We start from the raw sequence: 14982 nt of genomic DNA, 5'->3' as shown, positions 1-14982 counted from the left end.
ACGTCCGGGCCCTTACCTGCCAATTCCTCCAGCAGTTTTGTGTTTTTACTGCAATCCCAATGTCTGCTGCCTTTCACATTTCACTCAATATTTAATAGTGTCAGCACCTCTTTTTATGTTCGTGCACCATTGCCAACCCACCGCAGCTGACGTTTGTACCATCTCTGTTGTAGATTGCCTGAATGCGTGAGTTTAGAAGAAGGGGCTTTAGTCGAGCCCCTCTGCGTTGCACTTCACGCCTGTCACAGAGGACGAGTAAAAGTGGGTCATAAGGTTTTTATCTGTGGAGCAGGTAAGTGTTTTGCAGTTGGATCTGAAACTCCTTCCCGCCTCCAGTGGAGGCGGCAAATTCTGTCCATGAATATTACCCAGCTAATAGCAAAGAGAAACCACCGCTGTCATTTAGTTTTGTTCTTCCAAAATCCTTCCACTACGCTCGTGTGTTTTCTTGGCAAGCTCGCTTCCGTCAGATTTGTCATTCTGCATTTGCCAAAGAACATATTCAACCTCTAAGTACTTGTTTGGCTGTTGAAAGTAATAATTTCCGGGATATGTACATGGTACAATGTGTATGATCATAAGCATTATCATTACTGGCATTCTATTCTTATCCTTCTATGCAGATTAATTGGTCCTCGTCATTTTCAGGGCTAGGATCCACAGAGGTGCAGGACTACAGTAACATTTGCATCCAGTCCAACTCTAACCCTATAACTCCACATGAATTGATGTGGAATCTGCCCAATTTTGACTGGCCTTGCAGCTGACCTGCTTAAAATCTGAACCATCATTACTGAGGCTGTATAGAAGAAGGAAACCATTGGTAAAGTGGGAGGGCTAGTCCACTTCGTCCCTGTTGTTGTATCCAACAGCAAGGCAGCCAAGGTGAAGTGTACAGAGAGCGACGTTTGTTGAGCTCATGGCTCGAGTTCCAACTTTTGATGAAAGGGTCTCAAAAAAAAAATGCGCCAAGTAAGAAACCTAAATTTCATGTCAGCCTGGCCAGGACATTTCTCAATGAGAACCAGGAATTGTCCAGTCAAATTCCTGGAGAAGTGCAAAATGTCCTGCAAATGGAGGTTCTTGCTTTTCGCTCCATCTGAAGTCCACTTTTAATCCCAGAACATGGAAATAATAATGTTGATATATCTATTTCTCTCTCACACACACACACAATATTTTTATTCACCCTCTAAATTATGACGATTATTGTACGTATGTGTGTGTCTAACCATGTGTGTGTGTCTCTCTCTCTTTTTCCATATTTCTCTCTCTGACTTTCTGTGTCCAATTTCACACTTGGGTTCCCCACAACCTCAGACTTGGTTTTTACAAGGCAGTGCCTTTGGACGTTTTAAATAGAATATTGATTTGAACTGTGGGGCATGACAGTTATGCTGGGGTGTTTTTACACTGTCACGAAGCAGCACAAAGAAGCCTTCTCCAGGAAACCTCAATCCTCAGCCATGCACCATCAGGACACCAGTTCCTAAGTGGAGGAAGCTCCATTGTTCCCACCGTTACAGTAGCTGTGGCAAATCTATGCAGGAAGTATAATTTTGTTTGTTTTTAACTAATGGCTTTTATTTTTAATCTATTCAGGACCCATTGGCCTTTTGACTCTGCTCGCCTGCAAGGCTATTGGAGTGACTCTTACTGTGGTTTGCGGTAAGTTTTCATACAATTGGATCCTAAGCTTGGATGGTCTGCTGAATTTCCAATGCCATGGTTATATGGACACAATTAACTTTGTACACTTGTGTCACCAATCAGCCCCTTGATACCTTCTCCTGTGGCCGCAGGAAGTGTCACGCTTGCACCCACACCTCCTCCCTCACCGCGACTCAGGCCCAAAACAGTCCTTTCGGGTGAAGCAACACTTCACATGTATATCTGTGGGAGTTAACTAGTGCATCTGGTGCTCCCGCTGTGGCCTTCTCTACATCGGAGAGACTGGACGCAGACTGGGAGATCGCTTCGCTGAGCACCTTCGCTCTGCCCGCATCAGTGACCGGGATCTTCCAGTGGCCAATCATTTCATTTGTGCGCCCCACTCCTATATTCACATGTCTGCCCATGGCCTCGTACTGTCCCACCAAGACCACCCGCAAATTGGAGGAGGGTTTTCCATCTGGACACTCTCCATCCGGATGGCATTAACATCGACGTCTGGTTTCTGCTAGCCCACTCCCCATTATCCCTCCCTTCCCTTTCCCTTTGTCTTCTTTTCTCCTGCTCTCCCTTCACAGAGCCATCTCCCTTCCCTTCTCGGGCATTCTTGTGTTTTTGCAATTCACTTTGTTCTTGCAGCTTTGTAACCTTGATCGCTCTTCCACGAGACTATGTTGGGCCCTTCTTCATGCCATGGTCTTTCATATTCTCAAACTGCATTTATTCTGGCCTCTTGAAGTTTTCCCTGCAAAAGGGCCGTGTTATTCATTTGGGCTCCCGAGGAGAAGGTGAAAGTGAAGTGATGGCTGAGGCAGGGTTTCTCTGTTAGTCAAGAATGAGGTCCCACCAAATTAACGAAATATTTTTCTTTAGATTTCATTCCTCCGCCACATTTATTTCACTATTTACAAGGTGCAAGTTTGATGCCTGGGTCATCAGAGCCAACTTGTGTTTGTACCACACACTTTCCACTTATTTGAAAATGCCCCCATTAACATCCTGGGAGGGTCAAACTGGACTAACCCCATAAAGAATTGAGCAGAGACCGAATTATCGCTACCTCCTGGCTGCACACATCCTTTCCACCATCAAGGTTCCCTTTATTCTCACGTAATAATATATTAAAAGTGTCACATACAAAATGTGTTGCAACTTTACTTGCCCAAAGGCAGACAAAGAGTCACCATTAGTTTTATCACCTGATGCCCTTACAGTACGAGAGAAGCAAAAGAGAGTCCCTTCTGAGACTCTCAGTGTCTGTGGATTCACCGCCAGTGGTCCTGCATCCTCTGCAGCCGCACGAACTCCAGATCTATTCTTTGGCCACCCGAGCTCCAGATCTAAACCTCCAACATGTTCAGGAAGCCTTCAGCGCCCGAGGCCCTCCAGGACCCTTCTTTCCCTCAATCCCATCTCAAATCCTGGCTCTGATACCTAGTTCCCACGAGCCGGTGTCCAGCACCCCACAGCCCGTGCGGGTCCCCCGACCGCAAGTCGCCAACAGCCCATAGCATGTGTGGATCCTTCAGTCACTGAGCCCCTCGCTGGCCTGTTGCTGTGGGGCACCATCCTGCAGGGTGACCTCCTCTGCTTCTCCATCTTAATGGGAGGGTTCTCCCCACTGCTGATGTCCTACGCTATTCCACTGGTCCTCGTGGCTGCAGCAGAGCAGATTCCAAAAGAATAACATGGACCTACCTGCTTTGGGTGAGGCAGCTTAAAAATATCGCTTTGGATGTTCACTCCCCTTGTCACAGATGCATTGTGGCTTCATGCTGTGCCACCTACAAACTTCTCTGGGCATTTTCAATCGCACCCTCCAAATTTCCACTACAAACCAACCATTAGGGGCGCACGCTTGGCATAGCGGTTAGCACAACGCCTTTACAGCACCAGCGATTGGGACTGGGGTTTGAATCCCGCGCTGACTTGTGTGGATGGGTTTCCTCCCACCATTTGAAGTACTGGGGGTGTAGGTTAATTGGTTGTAAATTAGGTGGCACGGACTTGTGGGCAGAAATGGCCTGTTACCGTGCTGTATGTCTAAATTTTTTTTTAAATTTAAAAATTTAAATTAAAATTTTTAAAATTTAAATTAAAAAGAAATCATTCAAGAACACGAGTAGGTTCTACCAACAAATTCTATTCCAAGCTACAAGCCTCCCTCCTTTAGAAATAGACTGGTACTCCTCTGCATCTGGGCCTAAGTAGAGTCACAGATAAATGCAACATGGAAAAAAGCCCTTCACCTCAACTCGTCGACATCAAGCGGGCATTCTGTGCTAGTTGCATTTGCCTACTTTTGGTCTGGGATTCAAGAAGGTGGCTGAGGGCAAGAAGGGCTCCCAAAGGGTCTCAGCAGCTGAAGGCTTCCTGATCGTGTCAGAGGCTTGGACCTGGAGCCCAGGTTGCTGATGGATCGAACAGGAGTCTGTGCGGCTACAGAGGCTGTGAATCCATGGGCACTCGGTGACTGAAGGGACTCTCTTTTGCTTCTCTTTTTCTGTTACTGTGAGGGGCTGCCGAGCGACACCAATGGCGATTCTTTGCCTTACAGCAGGCAGAAAGAAATTTCGTGTAATATTACATGTTCTGTACAAGACAATAAACCTTGAATCTTCTAAGTCCTTCCCAGCTATACATCTATCCAAGTTCCTTTTAAAAGATGTCGTTGCGCCACTGCTAGTTTCCTCTGGCAGCTCATTCCAGATACCAACCACCCTATGAGCGAAAAACTGCCCCACGAACCCCTCTTAAATCTCGCCTCTCTCACCTTAAATATGCCCTCTAGTTCTAGAATCATTACCCTGGGAAAAGGACTTGATCCGTGCTCCTTGTAATCTTATAAGCCTTTACCAGTCCCCAATTTATGATGGTCTGACTTATGAATTTTCAGTTACGATGGTTCAAATCCATACTTTCTATTTTGAGTTTGGATGTGTCCCCACGCTTGCAATATGCAGCACATTACTCTCGGGCGATTCTGAGCAATGGCAGTACAGTAGCGTACAGCATTCTCTCTCACGATGCTGACTCAATCATGTTTGCAATCGCTGTATTCAACATTCAACATGTTGTATTCAACATTTAATTATATAAAATGGAAGGTGCGGTATTCTTTTTTGGACTACGATTTTTTTTCCGACCTACGATGGGAGTGCCGGAACAGAACCCCATTGTAAGTCAGGCACTACCTATATATGGATCCTGGAAATCCTTTATAAGAGCAGTAAGGGTGTCCCAACACCGCAAAGACTGCAGCGATGTAAGAGGACTGTTCATTGCCAAGTGACAACTTGGATTAGAAAATGATTCCTGGCCTTGCCAGCAGTCTCTCCATTCCCTTGAATGAATTACTGGAACTCGAGGAGGCTGGAAATTGGCTTGATGGCACTTGTTCAGAACGATTCATTGCTGGTGTAAGTGACGTGCCTGCACTGGAATCGAAAACATCCTTTGCTGGGTCACGCTGCTCCTTGGAACAGCAAGGTGTGTGTACTGAGCTCAGCAAAGGTGGGATCAACTGGGAAGGTTGGGTGAGAGGGAATGGCTCATCTACTGGCAATGAGGCTTGTTGCTGAGGACGTTAATGCAGATCACAGAATCAGGCCCTTTCTCCTCCTGGCTTCCTGCTGACCCACACTGTACTGACATTAATCTTATTTTATTCTTTCCACATTTCCAGGTTCCATCAACTATACCAGGACAATTCACTGTGGCCATTTAACCAATAATTTTGAGTACAATCTCCATGTTCAAAGGAAACAATCGTCCCCTTGATACCTACCTCTGTGATCGCAAGAGATGCTCCACTTTCACCCACACCTCCTCCCTCACCACCATTCAGGGCCCCAAGTAGTCCTTCCAAATCGCCACTTCACTTGCAATCTGCAGGGATCATCTACTGCATACGGTGCTCCCGTTGTGCTGTCCCCTCTACATTGGAGAGACTGAGTGCAGAATGGGAGATGACTTGGTTGAGCACCTTGGCTCTGTCCACCGCAATAGCGTGTATCTCCTAGTGGCCACCCATTCCCTTGCTGACATGTCTGTGCATGGTCTCATGCACTGCCAGAGTGAGACCACTCGCAAATTGAAGACACAACACCTCGTCTTCCGTCTGGGCACCCTCCAACCGGATGGCATTGACATCGACTTCTCTCGTTTCTTTTAGAAATCCCACCTCCATCTTCTTCTCCTTAGAATATAAAACACCACAGAACAGTACGGCCCTCGATGTGCCGACCCATATATTCCTTAAAAAATGTACTAAACCCACCCTACCTCATTTTTCTTTCATCCATGTGCCTGTCTAAGATCCTCCACCACCACCCCTAGCAAAGCATTCCAGGCACCCACAACACCCTATTGCCTTTCCTCCAGTGCGCTCTCTCTTCCCTTTTCCCTCTGTCTCCTTTCACAGAGCCAAAATCAATTCTCACCTTTCCTCTTACCATATCCAAGTAACTCCTTTTGTCTGTTGGTCTATACCCCCCCCCCCCACCCTTCCCATTCTTCCCCCAACCTTTAATTCAGATGCTTCTTTTTTCACTCGTACCTCGAGGAAGGGATCAGGCCTGAAATGTCAGTTATATATCTCTATCTCTTATGGATGCTGCGAGACCGGCTGAGTTCCTCCAGCATTTCTGTGTTTTGACGACAATCACAGCGTCTGCAGACTCACTTGTTTCACTCCATTGTCATTCCTTTGTCAATTACACCGAGCAAGAGATTAACTACAGATCATAGCTGAAGTACACAAAAGAGCTAGAGAATCTCAGCCGGTCACACAGCATCCATGAAAGGCAAAAGGCCGTTGATGTTTTGGGGCTAAGCCCTTCTTCAGCTTATAGAGTTTAGTAGGGTGGTAGGTGAGGACGAGAGGAACTCTGTTTTTGTTGCATCTGTGGGGCAAGGAAACGGGGCCGATGTGTGGGAAACTGAGGGCATTTGGGTGAGGGCTGAGTTAATGGCAGAGGTTAATACCAAAACATTGACTGCCCCTTGCTTTCGATGGACGCTGCATGACCTGCTGAGTTTCTCCAGCACTTTTGTGTACTGCACTAAATTTTTAATTTAAAACTTTTATACGTACAGCACAGTAACAGGCCATTTTGGCCCACAAATCCATGCCGCCAAATTTACACCCAATTAACCTACAGCCCCGGGGAAAACACGCAGACAAAGGGAGAACGCACAAGCTCCTTACAGATACGAACACCGGTCCCGATGGCTGGCGCTGTAAAGACGTTGCGCTAACTGCTCCGCCAACTGTGCGCCCCATACTAGCCCCCAGCATCTGCAGATTTCTTGTTTACCTGGTTAAGGACATGGATGATGATCTGTTATCAGGAATACAAAACACAAAATGCATCTCTGACTGACATTGTCTCCACTCTGAAACACGTTGTCAAATGAAGTGAGATTTGTATCTGGCACCAGGCTGATAATATTATAGGAAAATAACATGCAACTTACCAAAATTTGTCCAAAAGTTCCCAAAGCAAGGGTAACTATTATATCTGTTTTTTAAAATATTAATGCAGGTCCTTAAATGAGCTTTGTGTTTAAATGTTCTTGGGTCTCTTGGACATGCCCTGTATTCACAATCTAAACTCACACATTCTCCTCTCTCTCTCTTTCTCTCCTCCTCCTTTTGATTGAAAACAGAACGTGCTAGCATTAGAGGGAGCAGGTCTGTTTCTTTATTAACCAAATGCGTCTAGTTTATAAAATAAACAGGAAATAGGTTTGCAAGTGCCTTCCCAAGATGATTTGCAGGAGAATTGTCAATTAAAAAGTGAAACTAAGTCATGAAAGGAGATATTAGCGCAAGGCTCCAAAAGGGTGGGTGAAGAAATAAGTTGTCAGGCATGTGGGGGACATAGAGGGAATTGTAATTTGTAGGAATTTTGCACCTTGTTCTACAATCCCGCTGCTGGAAAACAACCAATTTCATGATTATGTTCATAACAATAAACCTGATTCTGATGTGGGATGTCTTGGAGAAAAGGAAAGATTGAATTTTTAATTTAAATTTAGACATACAGCACATTAACAGGGACTTTAGGCCCACGGGCTTGTGCCACTCTATTACATCCAATCGACCTACAACTCTGGTATGTTCTGAGCAATGGAAGGAAACCGGAGTCCCTGGGGAAAACCCACGCAGACGCAGGGAGTGTGTACAAACTCCTTACAGACAGCGCGGGATTCGAACCCCGGTCCCGATTGCTGGCACCGTAAAGGTGTTCCCAACTATGCCACTTTAAATCAAGCAGGAGAGCAGTGAATTGATGTAGAGGGACTTAGTTTGTAGTAGCTTTGGACCTTATTCTGCACAATTACTGCTGCCACAAATGTCACAAACATCACCAGCAGGGAGTTGAAAAGATTTATTTCTTAATCCCCTTGCATTCTTTCAGATTTGTGTCAGGACCGCTTGGAAAAGGCAAAATGTTTGGGTGCCACCATTGTCCTGAAAGTTGATAAGTGCACGTGTCCAATGGAGTTGGCCCAGAAGGTGAAGACCTCCCTCTGCGCCATGCCTGACGTGTGTATTGATTCCACTGGGGCTGATACCTGCATCCAAGCTGGAGTCTACGTAAGTGTCAGCCTTTACAATAGCAAGGAGCTTCTCTGCAGATGGACATAAAGCATCAGGGACTCAAACCTGTCCCCTGGTCACTCACTGCCTAGTCACGTGGAATAGTTTTTAACTTCACCAAACCAGCAATCATTTTAAATGACCCCTGCGTTAAGATCCAAGCCAGCTTCCCCTCCCACACCCCTGGTGCCTCTCCTGTTGTCTGACAACTGTAGAACATTTACAACACTAAAAACAGGCCCTTCAGCCTTTCTAATCTGTGTCAAACTATTATTCTGCCCTAGTCCCACTGATGTGCCCTTTGTCCTCCACACCCTCTCCCACTCATGTACCTGTGCAAATTTTTCTAAGATCTAAAAATTGAGTCCACTTTCACCACTTCAGCGGACAGCTCGTTCCACCCTCCCACCACTCTCTGTGTGAAGAAGTTCCCCTTAATGTTTCCCCCTAAACTTTTCCCCTTTCACTCTTAATCCATGTCCTCTGGTTTGTGTCTCACCCAACCTCAGTGGCAAAAGCCTACTTGCATTTATATATACCACTCATAATTCTGTATACCTTGATCAAATCTCCCCTCTTCTACGCTCCAGGGAATAAAGTCCTAACCTGTTTAACCTTTCCCTGAAACTCAGTTCCTGAAGTCCGGGTAATAAGAAGATAACTTATGAATGTCTTTCCTGTAGTTAGGTGACCCAAACTGCACACAATACTCCAAATTTGGCCTCACCAATGTCTTATACAAATTTACCATCACATCCTAACTCCTGTACTCAATACCTTGATTTATGATGGCCAATATGCCAAAAGCTCTCCTTACAACCCTGTCCACCTGTGCCATCACCTTCAGGGAATTATGCATCTGTATTCTCAGATCCCTCTGTTCTACTGCACTCCTCGGTACCTGACCATTTACCGTGTATGTCATACCTTGGGTTGTCCTTCCAAAATGCAACACCTCACCCTCTTCAAAGCCTTGACAAGGCAGCGCAATGTTTGGTGTCCAACGTTAGATGGGGGAGAGAGGAGAGAGTGCTGAGGCTTGTAACCTGTAAACTGCTATTACTGCAGGAAGCAAATGAAGGGGCTGTGTACCAACATCAGTCAAGCTTGAGGGACAGTCATTTGCTTGGAAAAAGTTTTGTTCCCTCCAATGAATCTTCAAAACTATTTGGTTGTTCAAAAACTATAAATGACAAGCAACAAATCTGAGTATTGAACTCTCTCTTACATGAACACCATTTCGTAGACTGTGTTTGAACACAGTCTACACCATATAGTAGACTGGTATAATAGATACTCCCAGAAGGAGCAATTCCCTCATTATTGTTGGATCTAAATCCCGGAACTTCCTCCCCACCAACACTGTGGGAACGCCTTCATCAGGACTGCAGCGGTTCAAGAAGAGAGCTCACCACAAATCAGGGTTGAGCCTTAAAGGCTCACCGTGAAAGAGACACTCTGAAAAATTAGGCTATACATAATTTAAACAGATCACGGCACTATGTTCATGTGTAGTAATAATTTCTATTGAGTTTCCCTTATCTGAAATGCGTGGGACCAGAAGAGTTTGAGATTTTGGAACACCATTTAAAAAATACACTCATTCACTCAGACTAAAAGATACATGCATTCACATTACAATACAGATATTTGCATTTGCATTAATTAACTGAAGTAGACATATATTGGAAAATCTACTCTCAATAATGCACGACTTGCATCCGATACATCCTGTTCTCCGATCGGGATTTTTGAACTCTATTACCTCATGGGACCACAGATGAAAAGAAGTTTTGGATCATTTTGGATTTTGGGTATTCGGATAAGGGGTACTGTATCTGTACTAATGAATGAATGCATAGTGCAGACATGACCTCACATTTGATTATTTTGGCACTAGTTTATTTACAGTATTTTTAAATATAATGTTATTGCAATACTGCCACAGAACAACAAATTTCATGTCATGTCCATGACAAATTCTGATCTTGTCCTTATATTGAAAGTTCACAACATAAAGATGCAACCTTAATATATTTTAACCATGTTTTGCACCCCTATCTTATCGCCAAAACTCACAGGCCGTCAAACCTGGTGGGATTGTTGTCTTGGTTGGCCTGGGAACGAACACATCAAATGTTCCTGTATTACATGCAACCGTTAGAGAGGTGGATATCCGTGGGAGCTTTAAATATACAAACACGTAAGTACTTGATACCTCTGTTATGTAAACAAAATACCAACCTTTTTTATAACTGTACTAGGCTTTAGAACAATGGTTCTCAACCTTTTTCTTTCCACTCCCATCCCACTTTAAGTCATCCCTAGGCCATCGGTGCTCTGGGATTAGTAAGGGATTGCTGAAGGTGGGACGGGAGTGGGAAGGGAAGGTTGAGAACCACCGCTCCAGACCCAATTGTTACTGAAATATTTTGCTTGAGAAAAATTGTCACTGGCCCATTTCCTCTGGAGTTCTGATACAGTGCACATAACGAGCCCATGAAGGATGATAAAAACTTTCTTTCCACCCACATACCTTAAGCAATCTCTTATTAATCACAGAGCACCTATGGCATAGAGAAAAAGGCTGAGAGCCACTACTTTAGAACATGTTGCTCTAAAGCTGAGAGAGCTTGGTATTCTCAGGAGTGAACTTGAATGCAACAGTTCATGTTTAAAATGTTCCAACATGATCTGTACCAAATCATAAATCATAGTGATTAATACAGGAGAAGGCAGTGCTCTTCAGCATGAGGCAATCTCTAGCAGTGCAGGGCTCTGTCAGTAATGCAGGACATTTTTATCCTGATGTAAGGCTCAATTTTGAGTTAATTTTCTCTCTGCAGATGAGCCTGATGTTCAATAGGTCAACAGTTAACAAGGATACAGAACAGTCCGATAGCCTGTGTGTTGTTGTGGATAAGAACTTGAAGATTGTGGAGTGCCATGCAAAATACTCGCCAATAATGCTTGCTTGTACATTAATCGACGTAAACCTTTCAGTTCATAGCTGGGAGAAGCAATGTGTATCACCATGTGGTTTAGTTACCCATCAGAAGGGCTTTACTGGACAATGAAGGTAGAAAAATCTCCGTATCCAAGGATATTGCCAGTGCCCTGGTTGAGATTTTTGAGTCGCCATTAAATACACTGGACAACAAATTTTTCTAAAGGTTTGCATCCCGAAACAAAATGAAGGATTGTGGTAGACAACTTCAAGCTAAATGCAAAGATATTTTCATATTTTCTGTATCAGGCAGGAAGTTGGAGAAACATTAAATTAACTTTTATTGAATTTAGCACGTTTAGTCGCATAATGAAGCTCTCAGGTTGACTGCACTTGTTGCACTACAAATGTGAGGTGCTCAGGGTTGATCATGGTCACCAATTTTACAACTGAAGTAGAGCTCATAGGCTTTCTTAATCAGTGTTGCACTACAAATGTGAGGAGCTCAGGGTTGGTCATGGTCACCAATTTTACAACTGAAGTAGAGCTCATAGGCTTTCTTAATCAGTGTTGCACTACAAATGTGAGGAGCTCAGGGTTGGTCATGGTCACCAATTTTACAACTGAAGTAGAGCTCATAGGCTTTCTTAATCAGTGCAGTGTCATTGAGCCTTAAGCATGTACTCACCTCAAATGTAACAGAATGTATCGCAAGTGTTGCAAAATTGATGAGCTATTTCTGCTGGATTGAACCTTCCTGAAGACAATAACCCCAACCCTATTGTAAAGTACACTCACTCTGCCTGAAGACCACGTGCATCAACATGTATTCATTTGAGATCAATATAATGCACACCATCTATATGTGTGAGCTGTTTTTGTAGCCTGTCTGCATCTAGCCTGACAAAGTAAACATGCCCAGGCCTAAGAGAACATTTGTGTAGCACCTGCACTGAGTGCATGCCCAGGCATGCTTGGACTGACCAAAACAGTGGGCAATATACTAGTAGACTTAAAATTTGACAGGAAATCACAAAAATCAGTTCTAACTTTTAAAAAAAATGGTAAAGTTGATTTTCATGATCAACAACCCAAAAGTGTTCAAGAAACAAAATTTTCGTTGTCCAGTGATATTGGCCGACCTCAGTAAGAGGCTGTACAGGGGTTCCAATGGCTAATCGATTTGGGTCCTGCATTTGTGCAGAAGTCCAATAACTTGTAGAAGGTTCAGCTGAACATTTACCATCAAGATCGCATCATTAGGCAGCCTGGATACACATTCAAGTATATAGAGTGGGATTTGAACCTCTCACCTTCAACAACCAGAGGCAGGAATGAAACTCCAGTGAGTGATACCAGCACCAGTGCTGGTGTGATGAATGCTGTTGTTAACTCTCTCTTCTGGTTAACTTAGATGGCCAACTGCAATCGCCCTGATAGCTTCCAAGAAGGTAGATGTGAAACCTCTCATCACACATCGCTTCCCACTGGAACAGGCCCCAGAAGCATTTGAGGTCGTAAAGAAAGGTGCCGGGATCAAAGTCCTTGTGAACTGTGAACAGCAACAACAACAGTGCCCATCACTTTGTCTGCAACAGTGCCAACAACAACAAAACCAGTGTCAAACAAAGCAGTGCCCCCAGCACAGCTTCTTCTGATTCCGGCTGTCGCACCTTTACATTCACGACCACTGCACGAGTTGCATTTCAGATCAGGATCCAGTTCTCTGCAATAAACACTGAGTCTAACTGCTCCACAACTCTCTCTCCCTTCCTATGTCTTGACTGTCACATTTGGTGGACAAAATGGTTGTGCGTTATTTCCCGATTTAATTTTAGGGCTTAAAAGAATGCAAAAAATGACCATTCCAGTTTTGAACCCCTCTTCGTTCCATTAATAAAACACGGAAGTCTGCAGACACCGTGATCGAAGTAAAAACATAACGCTGAAGAAATTCAGCAAGGTCAAACAGTGTCCTTTCTCGAGCAAAGTTGATGAAGGGCTCAAGCCCAAAATGGTTATGTATCTTTGCTACATAAAGTACACTGGCCTGCTGAGTTTCTCCACCATCATTCCGTTAACAGTGCGATGCCTTTGGCAAGTCCTTTGCTTCCAGTAAAGTCGAACAAAATCCAAACAGATAGAAGATAGAGGCAACGATGTTTAAAAATTAACTGGTCAATTTGACCAAGCCCAGTGTTCATGGATGGGTGCACCAATAGCTAACAAGTGTCACCCTCCAAGTCGAGACCAAGATGTTCTAATCTTCCCAAAGACACTGATTTTCACAATATATTCGAAGAACTGTATGTAGCAATGATGAGAGTTAATTGTCATTACCTAGGTACAGATCTGTACAGTTACACCAAAATTATTTTCTTGCTGGAGCAAACTGGACGAAAAGAACAGAAGAGTCGCCCGGTTGGAGGTTTTCCTGAACATGAGCCCAATGGAATTCGTTATAGCATTACAAAATAAAGGTGATATCCATCGGTTTGCTGACGTCCTGCAGAAAATGTTTCCAATGGGAATTCATTGGGTTCATGTTCAGGAAAACCTCCAAACAGATGACATTAACGTCGACTTCTCTGGTGTCTGTTAACCCCCTCCATCTTCTTTTGCTGTCTCCTTTTCTCTAGTGCTGTCTCTCTCTCTCTCTCTCTCTCTCTCTCTCTCCTCAACTTTTTTCAAAAGGTTTTCTTGAAGCTGAACGTAGTTCCTCAGCCGGCTGCTGGCTTGCGCCAAGATCTGTAACAACATCCACCTTGATCTAATCGTGTGAAACAGGAGGGCATTAGCATGGCCTGAAGCTTGAGTGAACCAACAGAAGCTGGAGAGCGTCAGCAGGGTCAGACAGCATCAATGGTGAGAAATGGTCAAATATTTTGTGTCAGCCTTTCTGGTTGAATCCGAATGAAATGTCCCAACTGAAACACTGACTGATTGTTTCTTACCGTGGCTGCAGCCGCTTTCAGCTTCTCCTTGTTCACACAAGATTGCTGGATCTGTTTTACTTAAATTTCTTGCCCTGAATCCACAGGTTCCGTACCGTACCAACTTTCTGAATGGGGACTTTGTCAAATGCCTTTGAAATCTAAATCTACCGCCCTACCTTCATCAATTTCTTTTGTTACCTCTTCAAAAAAACTCAATTAGGCTCGTGAGGCACAGCCTTCCCCTCACAAAGTCATGCTGACTATCCCTGAGAAGACTGCACTTCTCCAAATTCTCAGAAATCCTGTCCTGAAGAATCCTCTCCAATAGTTTGCACACCACCAACGTAAAAGTCAATGACATAAAATTCCCTGGATTCTCTCCATTGCCCTTCTTAAACAAAAGGACCACATTTGGCATTCTCAATCCGCCGACACCTCCCCTGTGGCCAATGAGTCTGACGTCAGCTTAGCAGGATGCCTGAGGGGTTCTCTTTGTTTGGCAGAGGTTCCCAGCCATCACCTCTCCTATCGAGGCACAGCTACCGCCAAAATTGGGAAAATAAATCTGAAGGGACACTGATGTGACTGGGCAGCTGGAGCTTCTTTCACTCACAGGAATCTTTTGACTGGACTTGGTTTTCTCTGGAAAACCTACTGAGACGTTGTGCATTTGGCCCTGGTTGGAACCGATCCAGATTTTAGCAAAGGGTGGGGGGTAAAATGAGTCAATAAGGAGTTTTGGGGAAGATCGACAAGCTGAGAATCTGAAGGAGCTTGTTATAGAGTCATAGATAATGGAGCTCTGCAGGCCCCTTGACTTT

The 14982-nt window shown here is 44.4% G+C and overlaps 1 protein-coding gene across 1 annotated transcript in view; it reads left to right on the top strand.

Moving 5' to 3' along the window:
* LOC138745509 (sorbitol dehydrogenase-like) overlaps positions 1-12984 on the top strand; it is a 29832-nt gene extending 16848 nt beyond the window's left edge. Inside the window, exons 5-9 of the mRNA XM_069902597.1 lie at positions 174-292; positions 1603-1668; positions 8097-8275; positions 10360-10481; positions 12640-12984. Of these exons, the coding sequence (XP_069758698.1) occupies positions 174-292; positions 1603-1668; positions 8097-8275; positions 10360-10481; positions 12640-12883 (730 nt within the window). The 3' untranslated portion in view covers positions 12884-12984. The remainder of the gene's footprint in view (positions 1-173; positions 293-1602; positions 1669-8096; positions 8276-10359; positions 10482-12639) is intronic.
* The last annotated feature ends 1998 nt before the right edge of the window (positions 12985-14982 follow it).

Source organism: Narcine bancroftii, chromosome 11 (genome assembly GCF_036971445.1).
Source record: "Narcine bancroftii isolate sNarBan1 chromosome 11, sNarBan1.hap1, whole genome shotgun sequence".
NCBI classification, from domain to species: domain Eukaryota; kingdom Metazoa; phylum Chordata; class Chondrichthyes; order Torpediniformes; family Narcinidae; genus Narcine; species Narcine bancroftii.
Note: the sequence above shows the minus strand (reverse complement) of the source record. Positions and strands in the feature narration are given on the sequence as shown.